At 37.3% G+C, this 21,160-nt stretch overlaps 1 protein-coding gene across 1 annotated transcript in view; it reads left to right on the top strand.

Annotated features, from left to right (window-relative positions):
• Positions 1–2,023: 2,023 nt before the first annotated feature.
• The window catches only part of LOC121504672 (type II inositol 3,4-bisphosphate 4-phosphatase-like), a 33,483-nt gene continuing 14,346 nt past the window's right edge, over positions 2,024–21,160 (top strand). Inside the window, exons 1-9 of the mRNA XM_041779674.1 lie at positions 2,024–2,125; positions 2,578–2,758; positions 7,958–8,016; positions 8,097–8,178; positions 8,248–8,442; positions 11,119–11,166; positions 11,257–11,351; positions 11,427–11,537; positions 20,914–20,993. Of these exons, the coding sequence (XP_041635608.1) occupies positions 2,638–2,758; positions 7,958–8,016; positions 8,097–8,178; positions 8,248–8,442; positions 11,119–11,166; positions 11,257–11,351; positions 11,427–11,537; positions 20,914–20,993 (791 nt within the window). The 5' untranslated portion in view covers positions 2,024–2,125; positions 2,578–2,637. The remainder of the gene's footprint in view (positions 2,126–2,577; positions 2,759–7,957; positions 8,017–8,096; positions 8,179–8,247; positions 8,443–11,118; positions 11,167–11,256; positions 11,352–11,426; positions 11,538–20,913; positions 20,994–21,160) is intronic.

The raw sequence follows: 21,160 nt of genomic DNA on the forward strand, positions 1-21,160 counted from the left end.
ATTTTAATCCATATTTGCCACTTTGAACCGATTTTGCCTCTTTTAACCCATTTTGGACACTATTGGACCCCTTTTTAAAAAGTTTTTCCTTTTGCACTTTCAGCCCCATTTTTACCTTTTTAAATCCTAGTTTTACTCTTTTAAGCAACTTTTGCATATTTTAACCCCCCCCCCTTTTTTTTACCTCTTTTAACCCATTTCTGAATCATTTTCAATCCATTCTCACCATTTTGACACCTTTCACCACCTTTTCCTTCCTATTTCTGTCAATTTTAATCCATATTTGCCACTTTGAACAGATTTTGCCTCTTTTAACCCATTTTGGACACTTTTTGACCCTTTTTAAAAAGTTTTTCCTTTCGTATTTTAACCCTGTTTTTACCTTTTCTTTAATCCTAGTTTGCCTCTTTGTACTACTTTTGTACATTTTAAATCTTATTTTCCCCCTCTTTTATCCCATACTTGCTTCGTTGAACTGATTTTGCCTTGTTCAACCCATTTTGGACGCTTTTTTTTTTTTTTTAACAGTATTTCCTTTTGCACTTTTAATCCCATTTTTACCTTTTTAAATCCTGGTTAGCCTCTTTTAACCAACTTTTGCACATTTTCAACCATTTTTTCAACTTATTTCTGAACCGCTTTCAATCCATTCTCACCATTTCAGACCCCTTTCACCACTTTTCCCCACCTATTTCTGTCACTTTCAACCCATATCTACCCATAGAAACCAATTTTGTTACATTTAACTCATTTTAAATAATTTTTTAAACCCTCTTTAGAAATATTTAACCTCTTTTTACCACTTTTCCACTGCTTTTTCTGCCCCCTTTGCCTTCTTAACCCATTTTGCCACTTGAAATCAACTTTTGCCCATTTTTAACCATTTATACTGCTTATAAACCATTATTTGGGAAATTTTTTAAACATATTTGCTTAATTTTTCCTGCCCCTTTGCTCCCTTTGCCTGTTTTAATCTAATTTCAATTTTTTTTTGCCAATTTTCACTAATTTCTACTCCTATTAACCCATTCTTTTTGGCTGTTTTTAACCCATTTCCACTTCTTCCACCACATTTAACCCATATTCGCCACTTTAATTTAGCCACAGTTGGTTCAGTTTGCCTCTTTTAACCCATTTTGAACACTTTTTGACCCCCTTTAAACATTTTTTCCTGCCCCATTTTACCCCTTTTAACCAATTTTTGGCCACTTTCAACCTATTTTCACAAAGTTTGACCTCTTATTCCACCTTTTCATCCCATTTCTGCCCCTTTTAACCCATTTTCACAATTTTTCGACCCCTATTGCCACCCTTTCATCCAATTTCTGCTCCTTTTAACCCATTCTGGGCATTTTTTACAGTTACTTAAGCATTTTTCCATCAAAGTTGTCTCAGTTCCGACTTTATTCTCTGGTATCCTGATGTTTGTGTACATCATGGCCCAGCGAGGAAATCTCATATTACTAATGGTTTGGTTTAGTGTTTCCATCCACAAGTTTAAGATTAATTGAAAAAAGGCTCAGTTGTGAATGGTATAAAACTTTTTTATTGCAGTAGATTTTAACTCCTGGTTATTTCTATTTAAAAAAAAAACAAACATTGTAAACGGGTGAATAACAGTGCTTTACTGGTGTCCTATAAATATGGCATCCAAGAGCAAATCAGCTGTAAACGTAAATAATAAATATTAAAATCGTTTTAGTCACGTTTTATGTTTTTAAAGTTAATTTTCACAATGAAACGGGGATATAAAGTCCACACTAAGCACAAAGACAACGTACAGGAGAAAAAATAAAAAATGTAGCATTCTAAATATTTTATAGAAATAAAAAAATGCAATCAAACAGTTTACAAACCAATCTAAAAAATGAACTTCATATGTTTACATATTAATAAATAACTTTTATTGTCTCCATAAGGTTTTTTTCTTTGGTCTTTCAGTATGTGGTTCATATTCTCGTCTTTCTCGCGACATCTTCTGGGTCTATGTGAGCATTGCAGGCCTGGTAACAAGCAGCTCTCGCGATACTTGAGCGGTCCAAAGGTTTTCCACTATGGTCTCCAGGCAAAACAAACTGCGGTTGGAAGAGTTGAATTTGATCCCAGAAGCGTGCTCTCCTTGCCGGTAAGGGATGCGAATAACACTGTTTTAAAGATTTATATGTAATTTAGAATAGTTTCGTTCATATAAAGTCGATTTTGCAAGTTAACGGTTACTTTCTGAAACGCTCGTGCCAACATATCGGTCTGAGTGCTGCCGACCATCATGACAGGACAATCGCAGTTACGTCACACCGTCTGTCTTTAAGCTAACTAATGAGTCAACGGCTGATTTTCATTTTCCTATCTGCACGTTTTTATTGTCACTAAACTGTCAAAAATTTGTTTTAAGAGAAAAGTATTCATTTCTTAGCCGTTTAAATATGAATAGATTCGTATTTTGCTTGTAGTTCGAAAAAAGTCTTGTAATTTTTTGATAAAGATGCTTTAAATATTAGTAAGAGGCTAAAAAATCTTTAGTTGCTCTGGTTTATTTGTGTTGTTATCCATGTTTGATCAAGATTTTCTCTCGTTTAGGCAGTGATGAGGACCAGACCAGGATGATGCAGGTGGACATGGAGGTGATGTGACAGGAGGATGAAGATGAGGAGGATGAAGCTAAGGGTGAACAACAAACAGCTGCAGTTTCTGTCCAGAGAAGAAACATGCGGAAGCTTCCAGAAAGAAGGAAAGCTACGAATAGGACGGCAGGACAGAGGTTGTATACGGCCCTGTTGAATTATTCTGTTCTTTTCTGCACAGTTGAGGTCTTTTGTTCTTTTATATCCTCTTTCTTTATCTTTGTTTTCCTCTGACTGATGTCGTTCTCATATTTTCTGTTCTTGTTGAATCATGGTTCCACTGTGGTTCCACAGCATCTATTTCCACTGCTTGACTCAGCGTGACTTTACTTCCTGAAAGGTTGTGTGACAGTTTAAAGTAGAATCACTCTGACACCACTTTTATTTACACACCATGTGTCTGCTAGGCTGAGCTATCAGTGGCGCCGATTTTTCCCTCATGTTTGCACCATAACACAACACAGGTGTTTAAACTGGCAGAGTTACACCAGTCATAGTATTAAATCTGGTTTACTGCCCACCATGTTTGGATCAAGTGTGTAAATCATCATCACCTGGAATAGAAATTGACATTTAACTTATTTGAATACTTTTTTGGCCATTTTAATCTGTCTTCATCACTTGTTTAACCCATTTTCAGCACATTTCTGCCACTTTTAAGCAAGTTTTGCCACAATTAACCCATTTCTTTGCCCATATTTGACATCTTGATACACCATTGCACCATTTTTCCTGCACCCTATAGCAATTTTGCCACTTGAAACCCCATTCTTACCCCATTGTAACCCATTTTTGCCAATTGCCACCCATTTTTACCTCTTTTTTTGCCATTTCTGCTACATTTAACCCATTTTTGCTTTTCTTAACCCATTTTTGGACCCTGTTTACTATTTTTCCTACCACCTCTGCTTTTTTACACTCACTTTGTCACCTTCAACTATTTTACTATGTGTCACACTAACCCAAAAATCAAAACTGGGAGTTTTTCATCACTCTGTAACCCCTATTCACCACTTTTCTGCCACTTGTTACCCATTTTTACCCCTTTAATCCAATTGTTGGAAACTTTTTTACCCCTTTCAACATTTTTCCTGCCCCCTTTGCCAGTTTTAATCCATTTCTACCAAATTGTCTTTTCCTGTTCTTTTCTCACTTTCAAGCTATGGTCACCACTTTTCAACTACTTTTCTCCTATTTCTACCACATTTAACCCATTGTTTGCCTCTGTTAAAAATTTTGCTACATTCAACCCACTTGTGGACTCATTTTGAACATTTTTTGCCCCCCTTTGCCCTTTTTTGAAATTTTAACTCCCCCATTTTTATTTATTTTAACAGATTTTTTTTTTACCAATTTCAACCTCCATTAACCCATTTTTTTGTTCTCTTTCAACCCATTTTCACCACTTTTTCTTCCCATTTCTGCCCAATTTAACCCATTTTTGCTTTCTTAACCCATTTTTGGACACATTTTGACCCCTTTTACCATATTTCCTGGCAGCTTTGCCTCTTTTCAACTCACTTTGTCACCTTTAACTAATTTTTAATTATCATTTAACAAACTAAACCAAAACTGGGAGGTTTCATCACTTTGTAACCCCTCATTGCCATTTTTTTTCCTGCCACTTTTTACCCATTTTTACCACTTTAATCCAATTTTGGCGCTCTTTTACTCCTTACACCATTTGTCCTGACCCTTTTGCCACTTTTAACCAATTTTTGCCAAATTGTCACCCTTTTTTTTTACCTCTTTTACTTGTTTTTTGCCCACTTTCAACCCATGTTCACCACTTTCACCCCCTTTCACCACTTTTTCTTCCCATTTTTATCATATTTAACCATTTTTACCTCTGCGAAGGAGGATATGTGATCGGCTGTGTTTGTATATTAGTTTGTTTGTTAGCAACATAAGTCCCCCCTGCTCTTTTCACCTTTAATCCCATTTTTACATATTCTATTTTTTTTGGTGAATTGTCACCAGTTTTACTCACATTAACCCATTCTTCAGCCCCTTTCAACCCATTTTCACTAGGGCTGAACGATTTTGGAAAATAATCTAATTGCAATTTTTTTTACCCAATATTGCAAGTGCAATTTGAAATGCGATTATTCCTTAATTCCTTGTCTTACGTATTTTTTATTTGTGATGATCTTGACTCGTATTGAAAACTAGATATGAATTGATGTATTGCCATTTTCATATTTAATACAAAAATTGTAGAAAAATGAAGGACGTAGGATTTTTTCTGTAGACTATTCTAAAAAAACGCACTTGAATGATTGCATAATTATGTAGTGCATAACGTCTCTGCTGCAAAAAAAGTATTACACTGGTATTTTGATATAAATTTAATGTTAAAGAAATATTGCACCTTTTGCGATTTGATAATTGCAGCAGGCCATATTGCAATTTGATCTAATTTTTGATTAATTGGCCAGCCCTAATTTTCACCACTTTGCCTCTTCTAACCCATTTTGGACACCCTTTGACCCCTTTTACCATTTCCCTGCTCCCTTTCCCCTTGTAAACACATTTTGTCATTGTAAACAAATTTTAAACAATCAGTTAAACCAGCAAACACAGAACTGAAAACTGGGAATAGTAGATCTTACAGTGGATAAGAAAGTATCTGTGTCCAAGCTGAAGTCATAGTCATAATTTCGTGTTTATTTAGCAAGTTTTTCTTCCAAACAAACTGCCGTTCTTTCATCTACTCCTGCCTTCCTGGTAGAAGAAACATTCCTTTTTCATAGAGCCTGCCCGTCCTAGCTAACCTGCCATAATATCAGTGTCACCCAGTGCCAGTATGACCAATTCTATTAAAATAGAAGCACTGATAAATACTGAAATACTCCAAAAATAACACAGGTGATATCAAAATTGTTAACTAAAAATGAGTAAAGTGTGAAATGATGAAATTCCACACAACAAAGCAAATGGCTCGAACACCACCCTCCTTGTTCTGAGTGAAATTTAAATCTGAAAGGTCATGTTCTCTCACTATCTGGCGAGTTTACATGACACATTTATTGGTGGCCTTGCTAATTGGTCAAAACCTGTCTTGAATTCTTGCTTCACATTTGTTTAAGGGGAGGAGGATGTGCTACTGTGTTCATTCTGTAAACAAACATTTTGTCAGCGTGGATAAATTGAGTCAACGGCCTAAGTGGTAAACATATCAACCTGTTTGACGATGTCTCACAAGGATAACAACTTGATGAATGAAGACAAAAGGATTATGGCTGCGAGTTGCGTTCTTGCTTCTTTTATCTGCTCTATCTCAAGGTCCAGTTTACGAAACACATGGCTGTAATCATCCTCAATCACTAACACTCCGATGAAGTTTATTTTGCCATCTTTAATACACTTAAGTTATGGCAGAGTGTTGTGTAATTCTGTTCTTTTTTTTCCTGTGTGTGCAAAAAAAAAACAAAAAAAAAAAACAAGAATGGTTTAGACACCTCTGATACATTACGGGTACATCCCACGCCTCTTAAGCCTGCCACACACAAATATTTTTAAAACCTTAACTGATTTTTTCCAGTGTGAGACCCCACACGTGGAGTGTGTGGTGTAGAACCAGAGGATCAACTCTAACCACACACTAACAGATTCGGTTCAGACTATCAGAGTCAGCCTCATCTTTCCAAAAACAGCTCGAGTTTTCAAACGTGACTCAAGAGTGAGGAAGCTACTGTGGTTAGCTGTTAGCTACATGTAACGTCTGTTGTGGTTGCCTTTTCGGTTCAGCTCTGCCTCTTGTCAGTTCGTCTGTGGTCTCTTTTACAGTACGTACTGTTAAACACTCGTGTTGTTGCTGCCTTCTCTGACGTCTATCCGACTTCATCATGTGTCTGCTGGGCTGTCAGTGCTCACCACACTTGACAGGAGTTTTGGTTGAGTTGGAGCACCTCTCGACAGATGTCACACCACAGGATAATCTGGAAAGATGATTTTAAGAACCATCTAATAATCTGACCTTTGCTGACTTTGGTTGGAAGGTGGGATTCAGGCTGACAGCACGATTCTCTCGTAGTGTGTAGCCCACTTTAAGTTGCATCTATGCATCCACTACTTGAGTCTTTTCTTTAGAGCAGTGGTTCTCAGGGTTGAGGTTGGGACCCCATTCAGGGTCGCGAGACACTGAGAGGGGGTCTCCAGATGCCTTAAAGAAACTAAGACCATTTTTAAATTACACTGTTGCCACTTACACCAATGCTGCCCAATTTAAACCCGTTTTTAATCATTTTTCCCACCAATTTTAACACATTTTTGCAACTTAAAACCCACTTTTTTTGGGTCAATTTAAAACCCTTTCCACCACTTTATTCTGCCTGTTTTTGCCACTTCTAAACCAAATCTTGCCACTCTCTGCCTATTGTTGGCTCTGTTGACACATTATTGACACTATTAACCCCGTTTACCACTCTTTAGCCACATTTCACAATTTGATACACCCATTTTTGCCAGTTTATATCAATTTTCAGCCGAAATTTCCCCCATTTTTGCAGCTTTAATGCCATTTCCTCCACTTTTGAATCCCTTTTTACCATGTAATATGCCCATTTTGCCACTATAACCCATTTTTGCCATTTTTTTTTTGGTTTTTGTTTTGCCACTTGTATCTAATTTTTGACATTTCTAACTCATTTCTGCTACTTTTAAAATCGAATTTCACCACCTTTCCCCCCATTTTTGCCATAATTTATTTATTTATTTTGGGCATTTTTGTGCCTTTATTTGATAGAAGAGGACAGTGGATGGAGTCGGAGGCAGGGATGAGGCATGCGGTGAGGGGCCTCAGGCCTGATTCGAACCCGGGCCATCCATGTACATGGGGCGCGCGCCTTAACCACTCAGCCACCTGCGCCCCATTTTTTTGCCATTATTGACCCATTTTAGCTATTTTTAACATATTTTAATTCTGTTTTGAACAAAAGGATTTACATTTTAAAGAGGGCTTCTTACCATGCAAATGAATTAAAATGTGTTTCTTTGATAAGAGTGGTTGTTATTAGGTTAAATATAAAATACCACAGCTAAACTTTGCAATGGACCAGGATTTTGCTGGGCCTTTGGCTGGGCCATTTCCCCCCCTAATGGGTGATCTTGTTTCCACATGACTATTCTTGAATGTGCATGGCTTGTTCAACCACCTTCAGGTACAGTGGGGGTCCCCGGTCTCTGGAACCTTTATTTTGGGGGTCGTGGGCTGAAGAGGTTGAGAACTCCTGCCTTAGAGAAAAGTACAACCAGGGACAGAGATCATTAAAGAGACTGTAGATTTACTCTACATGTGTGGAGAATGTTTCTGAATTTTGTCTCCTGTGTGTCAGATCTGACTGAACGGTTCTGTCGGCTCAGAGGAAACCTTCTCTTCATCCTGAAAGAACAGGTGAGAGAAACAGAGAAAAGAGGAGAAAGTCGTCCTTATTCTGTTTATTAGATGTATAAAGCTACTGTCTGTGTGTGCAGGGTGGTAAACTAGAGGAGGTGCTGCTGTTGGAGAGATGTGAGGTGATGAAGTTTCCAGGCGACGACACACAACTGGCTGTCAGTGAGTAACACACACTCAAACACAACCTTACTGTGTGAACACAGCATTAAAACATGTTTCTGTTTCCAGCCTTCGACAGCGGGGATCCTCCAGTGTTCCTTCGGTGCAGCAGTCCCTCTGAGTGTATTTCATGGCTACACATCCTTAAAAATGCCAACACTGACTCGCTGAGGAAGCGCATCACACATCTACGCACGCTCATTAACATGCACACACATCAACACAACAACACAGCTAAAAGTCTGGGAGACGCTGGAGCTGCAGGTACGTGTGCTTGAATTTCTAGAAGTTTACAAAAACTGTTGATTGAAATTCATCCTCATAAACAAGCTTGATTGCATAACCTGATGTGACAACAGATTTTTTCTAGTTAAACACTGTAAAACACAGACAATCATAAGTGAAATGTTGCAACATGCATAGGGAACAATTTGGGAAAATAATCAAATTGTAATTTTTTTCCCCAAATATTACGATTATTCCTGAGGTTCCTCATCTTATGCATTTTCCAACAAACCCAAGCAATAAATCATTCTTTATTGTAACCAACACAATATCAGATTAAACAAGGGCTGAACAATTTTGAAAAAAAAAAAAACCTGATGATTTTGAAAATATCGGATCATATCGGATATGAATTGTTGTATTGAAGGACATGAGAAGTTTTGTCATTTTCATATTAGATAAGAAAAAAGTTAAAAAAAAATGAAGAAAGTAGGATTTTTTTGTAGACTTTTCTAAAAAAACGGCTCTGCTGCAAAAACTTGTAACCTCACACATTTCAGGCTACAGAAATATTGAACCTTCTGTGATTTGAAAAATGCAACAGGCGATGTTTTCAATTTATTCTAATTTTGGATTAATTGCCAGCCCTACCCCCCACCTACCCACATGCAGTGTAATTCTGCTGAAAACACTAAAATATATCCGTCTTACATGTTTTTAAAGCTTATGGTGCTGTTTTAAAAGGGTATTTCAGTATTTTTGAAGTTGAGTTATATGAGATATACCTCCAGTGATTTCAGTGAGCATTGCTCCTTTAAGAGGCTAACAGATGGGTACAGTTTCTCCCTGGAATTTAGTGAACTTTTGGTTAAAAGTGGGCCACGAAACAGTGTTGGCGTAAACTATGTACTGTCAAAATTTTTTTGAAGCATTTTATTTTACACCCAGAAAGCCTCTGTGTTTTTGTCACCATGTTGTATTGCAAAAGCACGTAAGCCAAAGCCTGCATTGCAAAATAGTGATAAAAACATGCATCAGCGCTTCAAAAGTTTTCAGTAGTGCATAGGTTTAAGCCAACATTGTTTTGTGGCCCATTTTTAACAAAAACTCGCTAAATTCGTCCAGGAAGCTAGGCTGGACAGCATTACAGATGGGTACAGTTTCTCCCTGGCTACAGGTTACATGCTCTTGCATTACAAAATAGTGACAAAAACACAGAGGCTTTCTGGACAGACGCTTTCTGTAAAATAAAATGCTTCAGAAAATGTTGACAGTACGTAGTTTTAAGCCAACACTGTTTTATGGCCAACTTTTTACCAAAAGCTCACTAAATTCTAGGGAGAAGCTATACCCATCTGCTAGCTGTATAGCAGGGGTCGTCAAGAACCTTTGCACAAGGGCCAGATTTAGTCTCGACAGAAACTCTGGGGGCCGGACTTTTAAATACACAAAAATTAAATATATAGTTTGGTCTGGATAACATATTATTGTAGTAGTATTTGTATCCTCTTTAGGACACGTTCAATCGTTACCAGTGAGATCTATCTCTATTATCTATGATGTAGCAGGCCACAAGGAGACAGACCAGACAGCAGAGTTGGCCAGGCCCCTGAAAATCCTAGAGAATGGGCACCACTACTAACTCATTTTAACCCCTTTCTGCCTCTTTAACCCAATTTTTGCCATTCTTTAACCCATTTAAACAACTTTCCTGCATGTTTTATCCCCTCTGTGCCATTCTTATCCATTTTTGCCACTTTTCACCCATATTTGACACTCTTCAACCCCTTTTTGCAACTTTCTTGTGTGCCACTCTTGAACAACTTTTTACTGATTTGCCAGGCTATTTTTTTGCTGTATTTTTGCCACTTATAACCCATTTTTGATACTTTTTGCCCCTTTTTGCTTCCTTAATCCAATTTTTGCCATTCTTTATCCTATTCAAACCACTTTTCCCACATGTTTTATCCCCTTTGTGCCACTATTTTATCAATTTATGCCATTTTTCATCTATTTTTGCCCATTTTAAACCCATGTTCATTACTTTTTTGAACTAATTTCATAATTTCTAACCAATTCATAATACTTTTTGTCCCCTTTTCCCTCTTTAACCAATTTTTGACACATTTTAACTTCTTTTAAACACTTTATCTGGTCATTTTTGCAGCACTTCTGCCAACCTTAACACTATTTTTAAATATCTACTAATTATGACAATAAATTTCTGTAAAATAGATCAAATGTTAAGTCTAAAACTATTTCAATATTAATTGTTTGTGGGATGGATTTAATAGCTGCAGACATTTAAAGGATACTCTTAAAAGAACATCATCTTCCTCTCCTCCTTTTCTGAATTTAATGATCTTTCAGGGGCCGGACAGGAAGCTTTGGGGGGCCTGATATGGCCCCCGGGCCGCCAGTTGATGATAGCCTAGCTAGTCCTTCTTAAAGGAGCAGTGCTCACTGAAATCACTGGAGACTAAAGCCTTTTTCAAAACAAGACTAGGTTAAGAACTAGTACATGGCTGACCGCATCTATCTGGATACCTGTTGTAACACCGGACAAGGGAGAGGAGTAGCTCCGCCTCCTCCCCCGAACAAAGTGCTATAGACAGAGCATTAAGCTGACACGCCAAGTAGACTATTTTGCATAGAAAACACTGAAATATCCCTTTAACCCTGTGTGTTGATGTAATGCCACTTTGTGTCCACTAGGTGGAGCCCAGTCTGCTGATGAAGTGTCTCCACTCCACCTGACCGTCTGTACGTTACACAAACTCAGACTACAGATGCTGTAAAATCATTTTCATGCATTTATTCTAAACACAAACATCTTTTTAATGACCTCTCCAGGTGTGGTTGCCATGGCAGCCAGAGTCCAGATACAGGTGTGTGTGATCGACACTCAAACGCACACAGTGAGGAGGCACTGCTGCTGTCAGATGAAGGTACACACTCTCACAGAAACGCTAACACACCCCTACTATCAGCTCCGACCGTCTAAAAGTGTGTCTGTGTTTCAGGAAGCAGACGACGGCGTGTTTCTGACCGCCGTGTGTTTTCATGGCGACTTTCCTCTCTACCATCACAGCCGGATCAAAGTCAGCGTCTACCACCAGGAGTCATACACTGCAGTGAGTGTGTGTTAGTGTGTGTTTAGCTGTAAAATAGTGAATATAAGAGGATTAGAGTGTACATGTGTAAAACCAGCGGTGCTTGCTCTTCACTGCAGTTAATCTCCACGGGGGGGGGGGGAGTAGAGCGAGCCAAAGTGAGATTTTTAGATAAATAGACACTTCCGTTTTTATTCTTCCTCCTCTCCCTGCCAAACCCGACCCCACCGGCCCAGTGCTTCTCTAATCTGCATATTTCCCATGATGCCAGTGGGTTTTTAATCCCGCCGGACATGATGAAAGAGGAGGAGGAAGGTGATGGAGGGAGCAGAGAGATGCTCGGCCGGTGTGTCTGAGAGATTTTTACCAAGAGAGGAGATGACTGAAACGACGTAGATTTATGGATTATGACATCGTTTCACTCTTTTTCTTCTGATTTTTATGTCGTGCGTGAATCCGTCAGAACAGAAGAAGAGGAGAGAAATCATCTTTACAGCTTCTGCTGAAGCAAACAGAACGATTTCATGCCAGAATAAGCCTTTTATTTAAATCCATAGAGCTTTGATACAAGAGTGCGGCAAGATCTGATTGTTCTGATGTGTGTAGGTGCAGGTGGGGAAATTGAAGTTAGATTAATGCAGATTATGTTACTCTGCAGTTTCTCCTTTTTACTTCTATCAGAGTAGTTTCTGCTTAAGCCTGGTTGTACTTTGAGTCGTTTTCAGATAGTTTCATATCTGAAAAGTTCCTATATTGAAGCAAAAATTAAATGTTTTGACCGATTTAAAGGAAATGTTGTTTTGTGCATGAGGCTTGAACGCAGCGGAGCTTCCAGGTGTAAGTGGGATTGTCGGCTTTGTAGCATTTTGCTGTTTTACTACTGCTTTCTCTCTGATTTTAAAAGCAGTTTGAAGTCAGAACTTTGGTCCCTTTTTGCTGAAGCAGCTGTACCTAGAGTTGGTCATGATTTTAGGTTTTTTTTAGTTATTTTGGAACAAACAGTTCCAAATTCAAAGCAATAAAATTACTAGTTTTTGAGTGTTTGAAAGCCACAGTTTTTATCTGCGGAAGGCTTTAATGCAGTGATGCTTTCAGGGGCAAGTGGGATTTTTTAACATTTATTTTTGGGTTAAACTTCGGAGCTTTTTGTTAGTTTGTGGCTGTTTTCTCTGAATTCTCTCTGAAAATTTTTGAATCATTTCAAGTCATCACCTGTTTTCATTTTTGCAGAATCCGTTGTACCTTAAAGTTGGTCTTGGTTTTAACTGTAGTTTAGTTAGTTATGAACAGAGTTCCAACTTTAAAGCAATAATTTGCTATTTTTTGACTGATTTGAAAGCCAAACTTTATTGAGAGGTTGAATTCAGATGTTTGACGTTAGATTAATATTAAGCTTTGAAACTTTCATTGCTTTACAGCTGCTTTTGGGTGACTTTTTAAACTTTTTAAAAACTATTTTAAAGCATTCATTACAATCACTATTATTGAAGCAGTCCTACCTAAAAGTCAGTCATGAATTTAGTTGTTTTTTTAGTTTTTTTTCTTTATCAAACTGTTCCAGTTTCAGAGCAATAATTTGTTAGTTTTTGGCTGTTTTGAAAGCCAAAGTGGTTTTGTGCTGAAGACTTTTCTGAGATTGCATTTTGCATTCAACTTTGGAGTTTTATGTTCCTTTGCATCTGCTTTAGGTGACTTCTTTCTAGTTGATTTAAATCATTCAACACTTGTGTTACTTTTGCAAAAACAGGTGCACCTAAAAGTTGTTTTTAGTTATTTTTGACCAAAAAGTCCCAAATCCAGAGCAATAATTTCCTAGTTTTTGACTGACTTGACAGCCAAAGTTGTTTTGTGTAAAAGGCTTTAATGTGACGCTGCTTTCAGATGCAAGTGGGACTGTTTGATGTTAGATTTTGCATATAACTTAAGTTAAGTCTATAGAGCTTAATATAAGAGTGCAGCAAGCTTGGAATGTTAGCTGCAGGAATCAAACTTTGAAGTTTTACATGCAGTTTCTAGTGACCCAGCAGTCGCTCCCTAGTTTGTAAGTCATCACTTTAAAGCCTAGTTGGATTCTGAGTGTTTTTTACTTTTACATATCTAAAAAGTTGCAATTTTGAATCAAAATTGTGCTTGTTTTTGACTGTTTTGTTAGCCAGAGTTTTTGTACAATAAGCTTTAAGGTGGTACGTTCAGGTGCAGGTGGCAAAGTTTGATTTTACCTTCACTGTTGGAGTTGTTTTTGGTACTTTCAGCTGCTTCAAGTGGCTTGTGTCTGAACATTTTTAATTATGTCCAAATTGTGTCCAAAGAGCAGTTACATTTATATTTGTAAAGACATAGTTTGATCAAAAAGTTCCAAAAATATGACAAAAAGTCTGTTTTTGGCTGTGATTTACCAAAAGTGTTTTGTGCAATAAGCTTTGGCATTTTTGACTCAGCAGCTTTCCCGAGTGACTTGTCTCTAATGATTTCATCAGTCAAGTTCTTTGTGCTGTTAATCGGATCATAATTTTAAACGTTTTTTTGTTTGTTTGTTATTTTTGGGTCCAAACATCCTAAATGAAACCGAAAGTTTGCGGGGTGTTAGCCTGATTGTAGCCACAGTTTTTGTGCCACAGGCTTTATTGTGACGCGTTCAGGTGTCGGTGGGAAAGTCTGAGTTAGGCTGTTTTTATACCTCTACAGGTGCATCATGTGACTTTTTAAAAGAAGTGGGAGTCATTTTTTATCAACAGCTGGGTTTATTTTTTTCTAAACATTTGAACTGAAAGTCTGGTGATTTGCATCCAGTTTTGCAGGGTTTTTCTTTGCCCTGCAGCTGTTACATGTAAATTATCTTAAAACATCCAAAATTGCATTGAACGGAATGTCCAGGTTCAGAGTTAAAAAGCTGTAGTGAGAGTCTGGTCAGGCTTTTAATCATGTTTTGTTTTTGTTTTTTGGATCTAGAAGTTCTACATTTAAGGCAAAAGTTTGACAGATTTTTGGCTGTTTAAATTTTTGAACTGCCTGAGAGTTAAAATCAAAACTGTATAGCCAATAATTATAGTTATTTTTTATTTATATGTTGATGAAAAACCTCCAAATCTTAACCACAGGTTTGCTAGTCTGTGCAATAAGCTTTACTGTTATGGTGCTGTTTTTCTGACGTTATTCCATGCAACAATTCTTTTAAACCTCCACGTCAGTTTCACTGTTGGAAAACTTCTACAGTGTCTAGTCAGACATTTTTTTATCACCTGTAGTTATTTCTGTCCCTTTATTTTGGTTTTAAGTTAAATTCAAAGCAGGAGTTGTGGTAAGGGTTATATGTGTTCATTTGCAGGTAGGAAAGATAGTTTTGTATTTCAGTCACTGAAAGGCTGTATTTTTACACATTTCTTGTCATTTTTTGCTCAAAAAGTTGCAGATTTTAAGCAAAAGCTTGCCGGTTTTTGGCTGCTTTGTCGACAGAGTTCTTGTCTGATATCTTAGTTTAAGATTTAGGACGTTTTTTTGGGGGCTCCTCTGATGGACAGAATAGGATTTTACTCAGAATGAACGCCAGATTTTTAGACATAGTGTCTCCCCTTTCAGTAGTGATTTTTCAATAATTATTCGATAGATTTTCTCTGTTAGGAACTGTAGGTTTGTGTGGATTTTGGTCGCCTGTGCTCAAAGTAGCATCATTAATCTCTTTATGGTTCTGAGCATGTGCTTTTGTTTACTGAAACATCCTGCTGTGTTATAATGATCAACTCCTAATGGAAATTTGATGAAGCAACATTAGAAAAAGGTGATTTTTTTTTAGGGGTAATTGGTGAAACACTGTTATTAATCTTCTTCCTGATAATCTTGTTTCCTTTAAAAGAGACATGAGTCAGTATTAAGACGGCTAAAAACTGAGTGAAGCTCTCAGTTTTAATCGAAAGATTTGAGTTAGTTTGGGAACTAAAATATGCACGTTAAAACTTTGTTTTTTTCCAGTGAATATAAACTTTAAAAACACTTGCTTATTTTACGGCTTGCTTAGCTTCATTTGCACTAGTTTGAGTTTAAAGAAGTGCTCAATAAATGCAGATTATTGTGCAAAGATTTCTAAAAGTGATGCATCAGTTGATATCTGCGACATTCCTGCAGATCTGCAGACATATCTTGTCACTGTTTTTGGTCATTTTTTCGGAATTTTATGGATGCTGCATCTCATTTAAACTGTTTATAATATAATGGAACTACAGGGTTAAAATATGATGATAAAAAGCATGGAGCAGTGAGGGCAGAAGGTCAGAAATCAGCAGGGAGCCAGATTAAAAACAAATGGATCACAGAATGACAGACTGATTTCCCTTGTTGGTTTGTGGAGTTTTGAGAACAGCTGCTGCCTGATTTTTTATTCATTTATTTTTTGATCTCTGATGCTGAGCAGTGTCATACTTTAGGGCTGATTTTGTAAAGCTTTTTTTCAATTTTGGCTTTATAAAAAGTTATAAGAAGCACTTTTTGTTGCCTATTCTGGCTGAAAAGTCAACAAGAGGATACCTGATGGATTAGAAGTTGTTGCTGTCTTGAGTGAAGTTTTTGGCACAGGGCCGTCAATAACTTTGTAAGAAATCAGGACTTACATCAGAGCAGGTGGACTTTTTCTTTTCTTTTCTTTTCTTTTTTTTTTGTATTTTTTAAAAAATGTCAGGGATGCAGCGAGCGATGATGGCATGCACCCAGTGTTTCTGTCCACCAGCTGAGAGCGGCGCCTCTGCTGGACAGGTGTGGTATCACACAAGCACAGTGAGCCCACACAAACATGAATACTCAGCAGTCTGATGTTTTTCTGTATGTGTGTGTAGGTTTGAGGGGGATTAGTGTGTAATCTGAAAAGCTGCTTGTTTTACCCAAGAACTCAGTGAGACAGATTAGCTCCGTGTGCGTATACATGTGTGTTTATGTGTGTGTTTATGCTTGAAAATGTTCGTGTGTTTCTGAACCATCAGCTGCAAACAAGGAAATGTAGCAACAGCCAGGCGATCGTCTCAATATCCTGTTTGTTTCCTGTCTTCTTTCTCTCTCTGCTTCTGTTCTTTGGATCAAACTGACCACTGAAAGGTTTATTCAACAGATTATTTTACTCTAGCTGCAGGAGGGAGTTCAGAGAAATGATTATAGAAATAAAAGAAGATGCTTAAGCAGGGGTGTCAAACTCAATCACAGCAAGGGTTGGATTCTGGATTCAGGACTAACCAGGGCCTAACAGTGTCTCCTTTTTAACCATAAACTGTCAACCTCATTTCACCAGTAATAAAATTAAAAAAAAAACAAAAAAAAAAAACTTAGCACTGATGATAAGTGATTTTGACATTTAAAAAGTTAAAAAGATAAGTTTAAAGGCTGAAAATCTGAGAAAAGTAAATTTATTAGTTCATAAAGGTCAAAACATCAAATTGGAATTAAAAAATAATGTGTTTTAGAGGCAAATATATTAGAAAAAGTCAAAATTGTGGGTTTGAAAGGTCAAAATATAAAAAAAAAATTTAATCATGAAATTAAAAGTCAAAATATAATTCAGAAATTTAAATTGCGAGTCTTAAAGGTCAAACTATGGGATTATTAAGTCAAAATTTGGAATTGAAAATATGAGATAAAATACAAAGTAATTGGTTAAAAAGGTCAAAGTATCACTTAAAAATTAGAATTATAAATCTTAAAGCTCAAAATATTATATGAGAAGTCAAAATCATGAGTTAAAGTATGAAAGTATGAAATTAAAAGTCAAAATCCTTAGTTTGAGTCCTAATTGTAAGATGCTAAATTGAAAATATAATATTAAAACACAAATTAATTTCTTTTCCCACATTCCTGACTTGTTATCTAAATATTTTTACTCCTTACTTTTTCAGATTTTGTGACTTAAGAAGGATATCTTAAATCATCAGGGTAAGTTCAAATTTTTACACTTGAGGAAATCTGCAGACCTCAGACTGATGGGCCAGTTAGAACAGAAATATGAGATCATCTTGGGGGCCAGATTTGGCCCCCGGCCTTGATTTTGACACCTGTGTGCTAAAGGGAAGATGCAACTAGAGGAACATGATATTAACAGATGTAGTATCTGTTATTTGCAAAAAACTAAAGATGTCAGACAATGACAAAACACTTATGTCTGATTCAGAAAACTTACATGATCATTCTAATTCATGGCATCATCTGCTCCAAAAAATGTTTGGTTTGTTTTTAATGGTGTATAAAATATAAATTAAAACATACAATTACATAAAACATAAACATTTTTGAGTAGTTTGCACACGTTCTGAGTTTGATTCCTATTCAGCATTTTATTAGACATTTTACATTGTTTTAAAACGGTTGAAACCCAGTGACAGATGTAAAGAGAGACCAATAGAACTGATTTATGGAAAAAATTACAATCATGAAAAGTGGAGCTTAAAGTTTTTTACCTAACATCTGCAGTGTCTTGCTCCAAAACCTGTATGTACCTCCCAGCATTAGTTGCACCTTCACAGATGTGTTAGTGACCCAAGTCATGGACACTAATACTCCCACACACCATCACAATGCTGGCTTTGAGCTATGATAACAATCAGGATGGATCTTTACCTGCATGGTGAACTTGAAGGCCATTATTTCCAAAAACAGTACGAAATGTGTCACACTTTTCCACCTCAGGTCAGTCCGTCTCAGATGAGCTCAAGCCCAGAGACGTGTGCAGGCTTCTGCATGTCTTTGACTTTCCATGGTAGGGTTTAACTTAGATTTGTAGATGCAGTGATGTACTGTGTTAACTTGCAGTGATTCTTTGAAGTTTTCCTAAGTCCACGTTGTAATATCCATCACAGAATGATTAAAGTTTTTAGTTCAGGGGTCCAGGGTCACAGGGGGGTGATGTTGGTTTTCAGCGTTGTCCATTAGATGCAGAGAATTCTCCAGATTTAGCTGATATTGTGGACTGTAGATGGTCAAATCTAGGGCTTAACGGTGTGCAAAAATAATCTAGTAGCAATTTTTCCCCCAAACATTGCGATTGCAATTTAAGATGAGATTATGATTAGGTTTCTCATCTTGTGTATTTTTCAACAAATTCAAGCAATTAATCGTTCTATATTAGGGCTTACATTCAGTTGGGAATACACTCATCCTTCAGTTTACCATTTCATTGCAAAATTCATATGCAGTTTTACTCTGCACAGAAAGCTCTGCACAAAAGATGCTGCCTTGGTTATTTAAGCAGCATGCTTTGACTTTCTAGGGAGTGCATGGCCAGAAACACCATGTGGATAGATGCAATTAATGTAATGAAAACAAATAATTTCAGAAGCAATTCATCCATAGTAGCATGAATCTGAATATGAGGGTGCAACAAGCTTCAAGCTATAAAGGAGGAGGCTGGGGTGGAGGAAGTAAATCTTCATGCTATAAAGGAGGAGGCTGGGGTGGAGGAGGTGAAGCTTTAAGCTATGAAGGAGGAGGTGAATCTTTATGCTATAAAGGAGGAGGCTGGGGTGGAGAGGTGAAGCTTTAAGCTATAAAGGAGGAGACTGGGGTGGAGGAGGTGAAGGTTTGCCAGCAGCTTCGTGGCACATCAGCACTGATACTAGCAGGGATTAGTGAGAAGTGTGTCATATTTAAACGGACCGCTGTGTTGATACTGGAATGTTTGCATAATGTGCATAAAATCTCTAACCTTGCATAGCAGATGGATACGCCCATTTCCTTGTTTCTCACTGGCGAATCCATCTTGCTAAGCTCCCATCTGAACCGTTTTGGCCGGGTTAGAAAGTGACAGGACCAATCAGCGTCGAGGGGCAATACTTTTGAGTGCGGCAGAGTCGTGACGTAAGCAAGCAGCAACAAGAGGCCAGTGCCGTTATGGTGGAAGACATTAGCGTGGCTGCTGCTAAAGAGCCAGTTTTATCAGAACTTGACAACATTTCTTCCTTAAAAGAAGAACAAAGAACAGCAGTGAGTTGTTTTCTTTTCAAAAATGACAGAAGTCGTATACTTACATGTCTACAGTCGCCATGGTTCACATTATGCAGGTCTCTATGGAGGTTATTCCTGAGTAGTTGCACGTGCGCACCTTGGTAGCGGCGACAACATCACGTGTTTTGTTGCTCTGATTGGCCCACAAAGATGTGACAGACAGAACGTTCATCCGATCACCCTCCAAGTTTTTTTTTTTTTTCAAAGGCTCGGCCCTTTTCCAAATGCTGTATATCAAGGGTTTTCCAGATGGCGTATCGGTTATAAAATCTCTGCTGCTGCAAAAAATGAATATATTATACTTTTAGTTTGACACCTTTCGAGTTTAAGAAATATTGCAACTTCTGTGATTTGTAAATTGCAGCAGGCCATATTGCAATTTAATCTACTTTGCAATTAATTGCCCAGCCCTAGTCAAATCTCTAAATTCATTGCAACTTCACATTGAGGAACTTTGTTCATAAACTGTTAGAGTTTTTTCAATGCAGTCTTTCACAAAGTGAGACCATCATTGATTAGAATGTTCCAGTTGTTTTCTGAGCAACTTTCCCTGTCTTTTCATGCACCTGTTCCAACCTTTTTGGGACTCACTGCAGTCATCAATTTCAGAATGTGTGCATAATTACAGGATGCTATAAAGTTCACAAGTTTGAAGATTAAATATCCTGTCTTTGTGATGACTTAAATGAAATATAGGTTGAAAAGGTTAATTAAAAATTCAAATACTCAGATGATGCATCAAAAACAATGTTATACAGTTTGACTGGAGTGAACTTGAATTAACATAGAAAGTAGTGGATGAAACTTAAAATTCACACATGAAGTGTAATTTATGTTGGAGCGTCTGTCACTTGCCTTCAGTCTGTTGTGGCGTACGTGCGAGTGTAAGTCTGAATCTGTGATTTGAGTGCTTTTCACTTGTCAAGGTAATCCTCTGAGCTCCTGATTATCGTCTTAAAAACTGTGATTTTAATGCCGCCGCTGCAGGGACTTTCCATGCTCTGTAGTGACCCTTCGATGATGAGTTTTAGACGGAAAGAGCCGTTTATTAATTAATATTTCAGGACATTAGGGAGAAGATTAAAACTGTGGGAGAGCGCTTTATGTAACGTGGAGCGGGATCATCCTGCATATGATTTAGGGATGTTTGGGGGGAATATTTATGGGAATATGAAACTGAAAGAGAATCACACAACACTGTTTAAACTCACTTTAAACTTTAACGCTCAAATTTACACTTTAAGGAGCAGATATCCAAACTATGTAACAGTTAAACCTTAACACAAGGGAAAATATTGAACTTTGGTTTAGTTTTAAAACCCTTTTTTTGTCTCAATAAAAGACAACAAGGCAGAAAAACAAATTCAGTGTTGAATGTCAAAGTTTAATGCAAAATAAGACTCCTGTTTCACTCCTTCTCTTACAGAGGAGCTTCCTGGGTTTCACCTCCTTCTCCATCAGAGATCTACTGAAATCCAAGGAGCCACACATCTCCCTCAGCCTCAGGTAAACACCTTTAAATCCTTTTTGTATTCTGTTACAACTGAAATGAACTTTTCTTTCATACTTTCCTTTGAAAGGATGTAAAAATCTCCATGAAAGCGTCCTAAACCTCCTCATGACTCCATAAAGGCTTTAAAATATGTATTTTATGCATATTCCCCTTGCTTTCT

Source organism: Cheilinus undulatus, linkage group 22 (assembly GCF_018320785.1).
Source record: "Cheilinus undulatus linkage group 22, ASM1832078v1, whole genome shotgun sequence".
Lineage (NCBI taxonomy): Eukaryota > Metazoa > Chordata > Actinopteri > Labriformes > Labridae > Cheilinus > Cheilinus undulatus.